General features: G+C 38.9%; 1 protein-coding gene across 1 annotated transcript in view; it reads left to right on the top strand.

The window, feature by feature from the left end:
- pcsk5b (proprotein convertase subtilisin/kexin type 5b) overlaps positions 1 to 13,253 on the top strand; it is a 77,318-nt gene extending 64,065 nt beyond the window's left edge. Inside the window, exons 29-37 of the mRNA XM_056246691.1 lie at positions 216 to 405; positions 1,988 to 2,202; positions 2,549 to 2,794; positions 4,581 to 4,814; positions 5,105 to 5,282; positions 10,234 to 10,448; positions 10,880 to 10,980; positions 11,248 to 11,437; positions 12,434 to 13,253. Coding sequence (XP_056102666.1) covers positions 216 to 405; positions 1,988 to 2,202; positions 2,549 to 2,794; positions 4,581 to 4,814; positions 5,105 to 5,282; positions 10,234 to 10,448; positions 10,880 to 10,980; positions 11,248 to 11,437; positions 12,434 to 12,852 — 1,988 coding nt within the window. The 3' untranslated portion in view covers positions 12,853 to 13,253. The remainder of the gene's footprint in view (positions 1 to 215; positions 406 to 1,987; positions 2,203 to 2,548; positions 2,795 to 4,580; positions 4,815 to 5,104; positions 5,283 to 10,233; positions 10,449 to 10,879; positions 10,981 to 11,247; positions 11,438 to 12,433) is intronic.
- Positions 13,254 to 14,174: the final 921 nt, after the last annotated feature.

Here is a 14,174-nt window from a genome sequence, read left to right as displayed (position 1 = left end):
TTGTGTAGCTGAAGATTAATTAGTGTTACGGGTTTGGAACGACATGAGGGTGAATCAATTATGACAATTTTTTTTTTGGGGGGGGGGGGTGAACTAACCCTTTAAACTTCAATAGCTCCTCCAGTGTACATATTTATCAGTATTTATCAGAAAAACATTATGGATATACTAGTAATCTATAAGTCATCTACATGGGCGTTTGTCTGTCTCTACAGGCATGTTTCTTACCAACAGCCAGATGTGCGTGTCCGTTTGTCCACTTGAGACTCATGGGAACCAGACGAGTGGGCGCTGTGAAGATTGTTCAGCAGGCTGTTTGACGTGTCAGGACGCCCATAAGTGTTTGAAATGCAAAGATGGTCCACTCTATCTGCAGGACGGAAAATGTGTCCCTGAATGTAAAAGGTAAAAAACGTTCTTTCAAAACTCATAAAATGCTACATATTCACACACATGGTCTCATGCACAAACAGTTTACACTTTTCTGTTGTGACTAGTATGCAAGTACATTGCAAATCATAGTAATCCTAAAGTAGTATTTTTTTTTTTTTTTTTTTTTTTAGTTCTTTCAACCTCTTTAGTTGTAGAGAAAACAGTTTTATTTTATTCAGTTGTTGAGAGAATTTTTTTTTTATTTTTTATTTTTATTTTTTTTTAACCTTGTTAATTGTAAAGAAACTAACGTTGGTAACACTTTATTTTACGGTGTCCGTGATACAGAGTAATTACTTAATTAATTACTTAGTAGTAGACGTTGTAATAACATGTAACAAAATGTAATTAACATGTAACTAAGTTATGGAACAGCCTGTACTTACAGATTCACATGTAATAGGCAGCTACTGTTACACATATGTAACAGGCCGAGTCGGTTACATACGTGTTATCAACTTGGTACAATGTAATTATATAAGAAAGCTCTTTGTACTACTCAATGTAACAAGTACTTAAATATGTTACTAAGGTGTGAAAAAAGCCTGCAGTTACAAGTGGTCATTTTGTACCTTCTGTGGGCTGTTACACGTATGTAAATTAAAATAAAGTGTATCAAGGTTGTACTTTAGTCCACTTCATGTGTATCTACATACCATATCCATCTGAATTAACCCACTAGTTCACAGCTTAAATACATGCAGTAGCTTCTTAATTACATTAAATTTACAGAATATTACACAGGTACAAGCTACGTAAAATAAAGTGTATCAAGATTGTACTTAAAGTGTACTTCATGTGTATCTACAAACCTTATCCATATGTACTTTAGTTTGAAATAACTCACTAGTTCACAGCTTAAATACATGCGGTAGCTTCCTAATTGCATTGCAATTACATAATATTACACAGGGATAACCTACGTAAAATAAAGTGTATCAAGATTGTACTTATGCACATGAAGTACACTTAAGTACAATCTTGATAAGCAGAGTGTGCACCCGCCTATAGGCGCATAGCCTTTTACTAATGTGCCCTTTTAATAACAAAAATAAATAAATACTGCATCATTTACTTTAGACCAGGTTTGTGTTGGTCAATGGCGCAGTCTATTTAAGTTTCCTCAAAATAGCAATGCGCCAACAATGTGCCTAAACACACCTCGTTTTCAGACCAGCACGCACATGGGCGCACAAATTGGCGCAAATGCACTTGCTATTTAAACAACGTGGCGCAGCACATGAAAATGATAACTTGTCAGGCTGAAACAAGCAAAAAACACTTACGTCGCGTCAGGCACTGCATTGCACCTGGTTTATGATAGGGCCCTGAAAGTAGTGTATTTAGCTAATAGTACAGACAAATGGTTTTGCGAATCAAGACTCAATTTTATTGTCTAGTACTATAATACCTGTGCAGTTTCTTACTTCATATTCAAAGGTATGTACATTACCATACGTTCCCATTACCTGGGAAATATGTGAACTGGAACACAGCCACACATTAACATACTTTTTCAATCACTGGTCATATAATATCTGTGGCTTCCTCACAGAGGTTACCCAGAGGCAGAAGTTTGTCACAGCTGTGCTGCGGGATGTGCTTCATGTCACGGGGAAGCCAGTTATTGTCTGAGCTGTGAGGAAGACCACCTGCGTCTCAAACACACCTGTGTGCGTCACTGCCCCTCCAGGCACTTCGTAAAGGATGGAGTATGTGAGCTCTGTCTGAACAGTTGTGCCGAGTGTGACCAAACGGGCAAATGCACTGGTGAGGTTCTCAACATTATTCACCACAGATTGATATTTTTTTATTTTATAATAATAACCTCTAAACTGTAGCGTGTACTGTTGCCCAAGGTGAGTAATTTCCTACACAGCTACACTACTGGTCAACAGTTTGGAATAATTAAGATTTTCTTTTCTTTCAATTTTAAATTGTAATGATATTTCATAATGTTACTGTTTTACTGTATTATTGACTAAATAAATGCAGCCGTGTTGAGCATAAGAGACTATATATTCTAGACGTTTGTTTTTCTTCTCTTTTTAGTTGTCGAGCAATGAAGTTTGCCACTACCTCTCTCAAACTTCTTTATCTTTCTCCTGCTTTTCAGAGTGTGTACAGTACTACTTCCTACATGAGGATCAGTGTATTGTTGACTGTCCTAAGGGGTACTTTACAGATGTAGAGCGGAAGCAGTGTATGTCTTGTCACAGTGATTGTTCAACATGTGACGGACCTGATGAAGATGACTGCACATCCTGCAAGGCCGGGTTTGTGACGACTTATGTACGTTACAACGGAAAGTGCCTGTTCCGCTGCCCATCAGGAACATACCTGGAAGGAGCAGAGTGTCGAGGTATAATACTTATTCTCCTTTATTTATGGGTTTATTGCCTCAAATTGACAAGATCGTGTTGGACAGGAAGGCGATGCATGTGCCATGCTGCGAAACCAGTTTTGAAATGGTTTTATAAGGTATAAGGTCTAAAAGAAATTGTTATATTTTGACTCTTTCTTTATCAACTTGTGATCAGTTGATCTTGTGTGTGTGTGTGTGTGTGTGTGTGTGTGTAAGAAGGGAACATTGAGAAATATTGTGAGTGTATGAAATTATGTGATGCAATAATATATGCAATTTAATGTTGAGTGAGTTGAGTGAGTTGAGTGAGTTGAGTGAGTTGAGTGAGTTGAGTGAGTTGAGTGAGTTGAGTGAGTTGAGTGAGTTGAGTGAGTTGAGTGAGTTGAGTGAGTTGAGTGAGTTGAGTGAGTTGAGTGAGTTGAGTGAGTTGAGTGAGTTGAGTGAGTTGAGTGAGGTGAGTTGAGTGAGTTGAGTGAGTGAGGTGAGTTGAGTGAGTTGAGTGAGTTGAGTGAGTTGAGTGAGTTGAGTGAGTTGAGTGAGGTGAGTTGAGTGAGGTGAGTTGAGTGAGGTGAGTTGAGTGAGTTGAGTGAGGTGAGTTGAGTGAGGTGAGTTGAGTGAGGTGAGTTGAGTGAGGTGAGTTGAGTGAGGTGAGTGAGGTGAGTTGAGTGAGGTGAGTTGAGTGAGGTGAGTTGAGTGAGTTGAGTGAGGTGAGTTGAGTGAGGTGAGTTGAGTGAGGTGAGTTGAGTGAGGTGAGTTGAGTGAGGTGAGTTGAGTGAGGTGAGTTGAGTGAGGTGAGTTGAGTGAGGTGAGTTGAGTAAGGTGAGGTGAGGTGAGTGAGGTGAGTTGAGTGAGGTGAGTTGAGTGAGGTGAGTTGAGTGAGGTGAGTTGAGTGAGGTGAGTTGAGTGAGGTGAGTTGAGTGAGGTGAGTTGAGTGAGGTGAGTGAGGTGAGTTGAGTGAGGTGAGTTGAGTGAGGTGAGTTGAGTGAGGTGAGTTGAGTGAGTTGAGTGAGTTGAGTGAGGTGAGTTGAGTGAGGTGAGTTGAGTGAGGTGAGTTGAGTGAGGTGAGGTGAGTGAGGTGAGTTGAGTGAGGTGAGTTGAGTGAGGTGAGTTGAGTGAGGTGAGTTGAGTGAGGTGAGGTGAGTTGAGTGAGTTGAGTGAGGTGAGTTGAGTGAGGTGAGTTGAGTGAGGTGAGTTGAGTGAGGTGAGTTGAGTGAGGTGAGTTGAGTGAGGTGAGTTGAGTGAGGTGAGTTGAGTGAGGTGAGTTGAGTGAGGTGAGGTGAGGTGAGTGAGGTGAGTTGAGTGAGGTGAGTTGAGTGAGGTGAGTTGAGTGAGGTGAGTTGAGTGAGGTGAGTTGAGTGAGGTGAGTTGAGTGAGGTGAGTTGAGTGAGGTGAGTGAGGTGAGTTGAGTGAGGTGAGTTGAGTGAGGTGAGTTGAGTGAGGTGAGTTGAGTGAGTTGAGTGAGTTGAGTGAGGTGAGTTGAGTGAGGTGAGTTGAGTGAGGTGAGGTGAGTGAGGTGAGTTGAGTGAGGTGAGTTGAGTGAGGTGAGTTGAGTGAGGTGAGTTGAGTGAGGTGAGTTGAGTGAGGTGAGTTGAGTGAGGTGAGGTGAGTTGAGTGAGGTGAGTTGAGTGAGGTGAGTTGAGTGAGGTGAGTTGAGTGAGTTGAGTGAGTTGAGTGAGTTGAGTGAGTTGAGTGAGTTGAGTGAGTTGAGTGAGGTGAACAGCTCATGCTATCATGATAGTCATACCATGTCTGTTTGCTGACATCAAACATGTCTGTTTTTTAGAATGTGACAAGTTCTGCCTGACGTGCTCAGGTCCTCACCCGTCCTCGTGCCTCACCTGCAGAGCGAACATGAGGATAGATGTTAACGGGCACTGTGAGTTCTTCAGCGACTGCTCTCTGAGCACATTCATGGGTGAGGACGGGCAGTGCCAGTCGTGCCACAAGAGCTGTCTCCGCTGTTCGGGCGCAAGCAAAGAGCAGTGCCTCAGCTGCAACCCCAATACCTTCCTGCTCAGTAAGAACTCACTTAAACACCAGATTTCATTTTCCAGTGTGGAAACATACTTACTTCTCTAAAATAATTATCACACTATTAATGTTAAAATCTAAGTAACAAAAACTAAACTGAAATCTGAAATGAGTTTTAATAAAAATCTTAAGATAAATAAGCTTTACAAATGCTGTCACTTACAAAATACAAGATGTCTGAAGAGCTGCACTGAGTAATAATTATAAAAATGCAAAGTTTACCATTATACATGCTCAATGTAATATGTTGTACACATTATTTTGGTCATTTGTCAGATCAAACGTGTGTGTCCTCGTGTCCCGGTGGATACTATGCAGATGAGGACAAGCAAGAGTGCGTTCAGTGCCACGTGAACTGTGCGTCATGCCGTGGACATCACAGTAATGACTGTGTAACCTGTAAACCAGGCCTGCTTCTGCTCGGACACAGCTGCTTCACCTCCTGTCCTCCAAGGTATGATATAAATAATTCTTTATTAAGAAAAAAAAAAAAAAATTTGAAGGTCTCCTAAAATAGATTTACATGCATCCAAGTTCAAAAAACACTTTCTTATAATATACATTGTGCATCACCTCATTTCTTAAAGAGTCTGAAAACTCCTTTCAGTGAGACTGCTCTGCTCTGATTGGTCAGATGGTCCAGTGTGTTGTGATTGGTCTACTGCTTACATTTACATTTACATTTATTCATTTAGCTGACGCTTTTATCCAAAGCGACTTACAATTGCTATATATGTCAGAGGTTGCACGCCTCTGGAGCAACTAGGGGTTAAGTGTCTTGCTCAGGGACACATTGGTGTCTCACAGTGGATTCGAACCCGGGTCTCTCACACCAAAGGCATGTGTCTTATCCACTGCACCATCACCACCCCTTACAGCGTGTGCTTACAGCGTGTGTCGGAAATTAAAAGCCTATTACCATATCTGAATTTTAGCTCCGAAGGCTGCCACAGCGCTTGATACACAGTGATAAGAACAGTAACTATGTAGCTGGTTTTTACATATTAATTCCATCGTGAGCCCTCATCGTTTTGAAATGCATGCAAAGTGGATTCCCAGCGCAGAAAACAGCTTCTTCTAGACATTTCAACAACACGAACCAAACTCTTCCAGGCCTCAAGGTACAGCTACTGTGTTTGAGGGCGGGTCAAAGTAGACGTTGTTCACGGGCAGCCAATGAAGAGCATGGGCTGGCATTATGCAAATTTGTTACATTGTTATATAGGCATGTAAAAGGGAGTGAGACTGCAATTGCTAATGACTCATTTCAGCAGTTCAGAATAGATTCTTTATTTTAGGAAACACTGACTTTATTTGTTTTGTACTTTGAACTTTAAAACTTTGCAGACCTTTTACATTGACAGACAGCTATATTACACACCGCATGAAAGGTATTATTCAAAAAAGCATAATAGGGGCACTTTAAAATTAAATCACATTCAGTGCAATTTGTGTGCTTTAACTCTTCGCTCCTAGGGGGAAGCACATATGGGCATCATGTCTTGCTTTTTTTACTGAGCTTAAATAACATTTATATATATATATGTTATTACAATAATAATAACATTTTTATATATTTATATATATGATATAGCAGAAGAAAAGCACTAATGCAATTTGTTTGCATTTGTATTGCAATGAAATTCAGACATTTTTAAATGTGATTTAAGCATCCAAATACTCCAAACACCGGCTAATAGCATCTTTATGTTCTATATTGTTTTTCTACTAAAATGTGTCAGTTAAAACGTTTAGATCACAACAACGGGTCACGTAAATTACATACTTTCCTCTGTGTTTAGAACATTGGGGATTCAAAAGCAACAATTGGGGTGTTCCAGAATCTGCCGTCATTACAATCCTGCACTCATGTCATTGTGCGCTTGAGTAAAGCAGTCTTGGGAGGACTGTCTCTCTAATTAGTATGCTGTATGTCACTTTGGATGAAAAGCTCCAGCTAAATGACAAGCTACTGACATTCCTTCCAATTCCTTCCTTCCTAAATGAGCCATTAGGAGTTGAAGTACTAGGCATTCATAATGTTACAAAAGATTTTTATTTCAAGTAAATGCTGTTATTTTGAGCTTTCTATTCATTAAATAATCATGAAAATATATATTAGTTTCCACGATGTTAAGCAGCAACTGTTTGTAACAATGATAATAATATCTGTGTGTGTGTGTGTGTGTGTGTGTGTGTGTGTGTATATATATATACATATACACATATACACATATATACATATAAATATATACATATATACATATATAGATATACATACAGTTGTTCTCGAAATTATTTAACCCCTATTGCAAATTAGTTTCTTGGCAAAATATACAGACTTTCAGTTGTTTGCAATGAACAAATCATACAAAAGTAATTAAACAGCTCAACACAACAAATGTTTCAAGTGGTTTCCCCAAATTCAACTGAAAATGCAACTTTTAATGACTTCTGCAGTCGCAAAATTATTCAACTCCTTCATGGCAATGTTCTTTAGTACTTACTAGAACACCCTTTTGCTGTCATGACCTGCTTCAACCGAGATGTATAACCAGACACCAGCTACTGGCAGCGTTTCTGAGAGATCTTAGCCCGTTCCTCATGAGCAATGGCCTCCAGTTCAGTAATATTCTTGGGTTTGCGTGCTGCAACCACCATCAAATCCCACCAGAGATTTTCTATGGGGTTCGAGTCAGGTGACTGATGGCCACTGTAGAATCTTCCAGGACTTCTTCTGCAACCAAGCCGGAATTTAAGGTCTGCTTGGGATCATTGTCTATTTGGAAGGTCCAATGACGCCCAAGCTTCAGCTTCATCGACGGCATGACGTTTTCTCCTAGGATTTCCTGATATACAAAATGAATCCATCTTGCCTTCCACACGCTATAGGTTTCCAGTTCCAGAGGATGCAAAGCAGCGGCAGAGCATCAACGAGCCGCCACCACCATGCTTAACTGCAGACGAGTGTTCTTTTCAGCAAGAGCCGACTTTTCTTGTGCTTTTGGGTCAGTAGTGGTGTACGTCTTGGAGTTCTGGCATGGAAACTGCATTCGTTTAGTACGCACCTTACTGTGCAAGCTGAAGCATCAGTGCCTGTTGCCACCAAGTCTTGCTGCAGGTCTTCAGTCACTCAAGGGTTTTTCTGAACCTGTCTTCTCAGAAATGTGGTTGCAGCCGTTTATAGCTTCTTTTTTCTGCCCAGTCCAGGTAGTGTAACCACTGTTCGTTTAACTTTGAACTTGCGAACTATGCTTCCAACGGTGTCTCTATGAACATTTAGTGCCTTCACTATCTTTTTGTATCATGTTCCTTGTTTGTGAAGGGCGAAAATATATTCTCTTAACTTGTTGGACCATTATTTTGAGCCATATTTCTTACATGCTGGCAAACGTGACACTCAACAAACCTACCCAGTTCAGGTATTATGGCTCAAGCACACCTGGTGCAACTAATGAAGCCCTTGATTAGAGACAACACCTGTTTTGCAGATTTGTGCTGTTGTAAAGGATTTTATTCAGGGGGTTGAATCATTTTGAGACTGCAGAGGTCATTAAAAGAGGTTGCACAATTTAGATTACAACTGTGTATATGTGTATTTATACGCTTAAGGCCTGTTCACACCGGGACGAATTTCGCGCGCGATATTCGCCGACGTTTAACGCCTCGTGACTAAACAAAGGGCGCCAATGTGAGTGTGCACACCGACGTGATAAACGGCACGCGTAAAAGCGTATTTTTTTTTAAACGCCTCAGGTTCGTTTTTTCAGTTTGACGCGCCGCGTCAAAAACTATCCGACCAATGAGATTGGCGCTTTTGCTCACGTGTCTGGAGCTTCTGAAATTACAGTAAAACACAACTTGGGGGCGCTCAAACACAAAACGGTCTTGCCGAGCACACATACGTAACGGCGAAGAAGATAAACGCCAAGTAGCGTCTACTGTGCCGGGAAGAAATAAGACGAGGAAGATGCAAGGCAAGATGAATGTAGAGTTGCTGGTCTCGTTGGTGTCGGAACATAAAGAACTATATGACAAACGCGACAGCGACTACAAAAATCTTGATAAAAGAGAACTGTTATGGAGTGGTATTGCAGAGCAAATGGGCGCCATCTAATGTCAGGGAATGAATTTGCATGTTCACTCGGCTCATCGTCAGCCAAAATCGCATGGGTGTGAACACAAAAAACGCGTTGAAAAACGCTGCCGAATAACGCGCGCCGATATTCGTCCCGGTGTGTACGAGCCTTTACAGGCCCCCAAAATTTGAAATGTAAATAACAAAATGACAATAGCATTAGCATAAATAAACAGTTACTTCACCCACAATAGACCTTATTCACAGCAGTTCCATCTTTAATTTTTAAAAGGAATGAAAGCGAGGTTGTGAGGGATAGTCATACATATCTTCAGTGGCTTGTACTGCTATTTAGTGTGTTTTTGGATTGTTCTGCTGACGAAACACTGCAAAAAAGTAGAGAAAAAACGAAAAATTAGGACTTTTATACAGGTTTTACAGTGGATGCCATTGAAAACACCGTAAGTCTATCCCTGACCCTGACAGCCTCGCTTTCACACCTGTCATGGCGCTACTCTGGAAAAGCTCTATTCCTCTATTCCTCACCATCATGAGATATTTTAAAGTCTTCCAAATGAAGAAAGTGGGTTTGGAACAACAGGGGGTGAATAAATGACAGCAGCATGTTCAATTTTCAACTACTTAAACTTTATAATAGAGAGTAGATTGTTGAAAGGCCATAAATGGGCACAGTGGATCCTCTGAGGGGTTTTCCATGTGTCATAAGACTCACATTAACAGTGCTGTTGTCACTATCACTGCTCAACAGAGCATGTAATCCTGTTCTAACTGAAACAAATATTTTACTATTTCAGTTTGTCCAATTTTTCTAAATGGCAACATACTGCATCCATTTTGTACAGCAAAACTGCCAGAGAGGTTTTCTACTCCACTTTCTGGAGGATTTTAATAGATGCTGCTTGAACAGGTTGAATTGGTATAATCTGGGTCATATGTCTCATTTTTGTCCTCCAATGATATTTGTACTGTTATCAGTAGCTAATCGTTTTTATTTACAAGATGGTGACATTATCCTATTCTAATGTGCGTTGATGGGAAAAGAGAGAAACTGCAGAATGATACATGAAACATGAAGGTTTCAAAAGTAGCTATATAGGCAAAGGAGAAATCTATAGTTTAGGATTCATTATATAGAAACATTTGCCACAATTGATCAGAATCAGTTATTTTTAAATGCCGTGTAATAATGATGCTAACCGACTTGCTTTTGATGCAACTACAAATTTAAACGTTTTGTGATTTTTATTAATTCCCAAAAAAAAAAAAAAACATTATTCTATAACCCATATATGTATTTCCCCTGCAGTTTCTTTGTAAATGCCACTGGCAGAGCATGTCAAGCGTGCGACCACACATGTGAGGAATGCCTAGGAAGCAGCGGTTTCTGTCTCAGTTGTAGAGAAGGATACTTTTTGTTGAGAAAGTCCGGACAGTGTCTGCATACTTGCCCATCGAAATATTTCCTTCACTCTATGGACAGAGAGTGCAAAAGATGCCACTCCACCTGTAAAACATGCAAGGGTAAGACTCATCACATGACCTCGACCCTCTACTGACACATGTACCATTGTTTGTCGCAGTGTTGTTCTTATTTTCATCATTCATCAGTTGCAATAAAGCGAGTACATATCAAACGATCTGTAACAGACAAAGCAATAATAACACATGGTAAAAACATTGTTACTCACACTCAAACTTTTATTTCAGTCTCTCTGGAAAAGCCTGCGTCGAACTGTGTCTTGTTTATAAACGAATCTGCATTAAAATGAAGCGAACTACCGAACAATGCCTTACTGACGCGATCTGGAACATTGTTCAAATATAAAGTTCATCCTTGTTTTCTTAATGTTGGGATCGCAAGAAAGGCCATTCAAAGATTGCATATAAAAATTGAGAGTGAAGATATGATTTGTATACCGCAACATGATTGAACTAGTCTGTGGTGTCAGCAGGCTCTGGGGCGATCTCCTGTACATCATGTTATGACGGTTATAAAATGTTTGGAGGAATCTGCTCGTCTACATGTCTAACCGGAGACTATCCCATTCCTGTGGTAAATGTTTTTAAAATACATTTTTAACAAATCAGTCATGTACTAATCGGACTAGACTGTGTGTATACAGTCAATGTGGCACCAACACCTTTCGAAATGTAATTTTCTCTTTGTTTGTTTATCTTTTATTCACTTCTTAGTCATTCAAACGTACACTAAATGGTTAATAGTTAAGTGTGTGGACACACCCCTTTCTTATTAATGGATTTGGCCAGATACTTTATTCTAAACCAATCTTCTTTCTAACATTCTTTGTGTTTTGCACAGAGTAACACATGTGGAACATGTGACCCATCCTGCACTGAATGTAAAGGCCCGGGACCCTACAACTGCACCTGGTGCCCTGTTCTTCAGCGCCTCTCGGAGGATGGGAGGTGTCTTCCCTGCTGTGGAGAGAAAACATTCATGGATTCCTCAAGAATCCACTCGGAATGCTGCCAGTGCCATGAACTGAATGGTACTAGCTCGAAATTAATTCATTATTGATTATATGCTTCATAGTGATTTAGTTTTTACTGACATATTTAACTTAATATATATATATATATATATATATATATATTATTAACTTCTAAACTGAAATATTTAACATATTTAATCCTGAATTACATGTTATTTTTGTTTATTTTTATATTTCGATTTAGCTAGAATCTTTGTCAGTTTTAGCACTTCAACTTTAGCTTATTTCATTTAGTTGACAAGGCAACATTCTACTTTATATTTTATTTCAATTCATATTTTAATTGTTTTAGTTAACAATAAGAACACTGATATTTAAACTGCTTTACAGTTAAGATAATGATTTTATATTAATATTTACTGAATAACCGATGAAACTGACAACAAAAATATAAACTCACACTTCTGCTCATAAACCCCGACACAACTTAATAGACTTCTATTGTAAGTGCAGGGTTTTTAAATTGAAATGTAATGAAAACATACCATCAGTGTTGGGTAAGTTACTTTAAAAAAGTAATTAATAATTACTATTTTAACAGTGTTATTAGATTATTGCATTACTAATTACTTTCTAAATCCCATACCAACCTCGACCAGATCAATACAAGGATAGAAATGAAACTGACTCTTTCAAATAAAGAATAATATAAAATTGCATAAATTATTCTTGAACTGAATAAAGTATTCAAAGGGAGAAGGCTACATTAAAAACATACATTTTAACATTAGACATTCAATTTTGATGTTAAATCCACTATTGATTTATTAAGAATTGTTTGTCTACACAGTATTTTAATCAGAAGTAACTAATAAAATTACAGAAATTTGTTACTTATTAATGGATTACACCCAACACTGCATGCCATCAATATCAATCTGTAAGATTCACATAATAACGCCTTGAGCTTTTAATGTGAAGCCATTGTATTCGAGGAACCATTGAATACTCCTGCAGTCCTAAATGTGACCTTTAGCTTTTCTCTTTTCTCAGATGAATGCATTGTCGCGCTGAACTACAACCTTTTCACCAACGATCCAGAGACTTTGGGTCATCCTGGCCTTGTTGTTTTCACTTTCATATTTGTGTTGGTAAGCTTGTGGCTTGTCATTTTTCTCTTCCTGCATTTTCGGCCGAGGTTCACCATGAAGCCCATCGTCAAATCAAATGGCTATGCCAAAATCTCAGACGGCCCGTTCACCTCTGCAACCCTCAAAGACAGCATAAAGGCGGAGTACTGCGATAAAAACGAAGGCCAGGAGGATGAAGAGGAGGTGGACGAGGATATTGTTTACATGGGGAGGGACGGGATAGTGTATCGGAAGTTTAAATACAGCATGTTGGAGGGGGAAGAGGAAGAGGAGGAGGAGGTGGAGCTGGAATATGATGATGAGATGTATATTATCACATAAAACATAAATAGTGTGCTTACTTTCTTTGAAATGTGCATAACAATACTTTATTTATTAATATTTTGACATGCAGAAACCCACTAAATTTCATCAATCAACCATTTAAGAAATTGTTTACCCAAATATCACAATTTTGTCATCATTTATTCACCATGATGTTGTTCTAAAAACACTTGTGACCATTTCTTCTGTTCTGTGAAACACAAAAGAAGAAATTTGGTAGACTGTACAAGCTCTTCCTAGCTAACAGGGAACGTTCTCAGAACTTTGGCAAGGTTCTCTCAAAGTTCAGAACAAATGTTCTTCTAATGATGTTAATAAAACGTTCGGTCAGAGTTATCTGGTCTTTTTCAATGGTGACTTTCATGAATTTTCAGTATATTTCGACTTGGATTAATGGATTTTTTAAATACTTTGTTCACTTATGTTAATAACGTTTTTTTTTTTTTTGCACCAAAGAATAAAATATATATATATATATATATCAGTAAACATCCACTGGTATGATCGGCTAACGTCACTGCAGTATCAATGCCCACTCACTATTGCACGCGAGTAAGTGTTTTGAAAACTTTATCCATATAAAACTGTAATTTAGAGACAAAGCATTATTATTATGCTATTTTCAATATAGCTTCCATCAGATCCAATAGAGTTGATTGGTTCATCTGCCAACAAAAGTTTGTTTGATACAGTATCTCTCCATTACACTGTGCCTCGTTCACAAAACAACCTGGAGTCAAATTCTCCGAACAAACATAATCCTCAGACTTGATCCATGATGCCATTAAAAATAAACCATCCACTTGTTCCTGATGCTGTTATCCTTCTGAAGTGGTTTAAACAGGACACGTCAAAGCAAACTTTCCTTTACTCTTCCATTTATTTGTCCATTTGTCTTCATGTCGGCAGACGCGAGCGCATGGAGTATGTCACAAAGGGAACGGGCATCTGAATACTGTTTTCATCCAGTATAGACAGTGTCAGTGATTTATAATTGGTTCAATTTGCTTTTGACTCAACACTCACATCTGGTCTAGGCAAGTGTGAGCCATTTAGTTCTATGGTACCATGATGTCTTGCTCTGGAGGAAGTCATATGCAAATGTATTTGCCCGTGTGACGTCACAAATCCCACAATATCCAAACAAGCCATTTTTGGAGCTTGATTAAATAAATGATTTGTTTATAATGAGGTATGAAAGTTGCAGGATGTTTTATAGTAAAAAAGGCCAAGATTACATCAAAAGCTCAAAGCAAATTTGATTTCTCATGTCATGACCCCTTGAAATATGCAGTGAAAAATGAATTCTGAAGGCTTGA

This window comes from Rhinichthys klamathensis, unplaced genomic scaffold (genome assembly GCF_029890125.1).
Source record: "Rhinichthys klamathensis goyatoka isolate OS25496 unplaced genomic scaffold, OSU_Roscu_1.1 h1tg000040l_1, whole genome shotgun sequence".
NCBI classification, from domain to species: Eukaryota; Metazoa; Chordata; class Actinopteri; order Cypriniformes; family Leuciscidae; genus Rhinichthys; species Rhinichthys klamathensis.
Note: the sequence above shows the minus strand (reverse complement) of the source record. Positions and strands in the feature narration are given on the sequence as shown.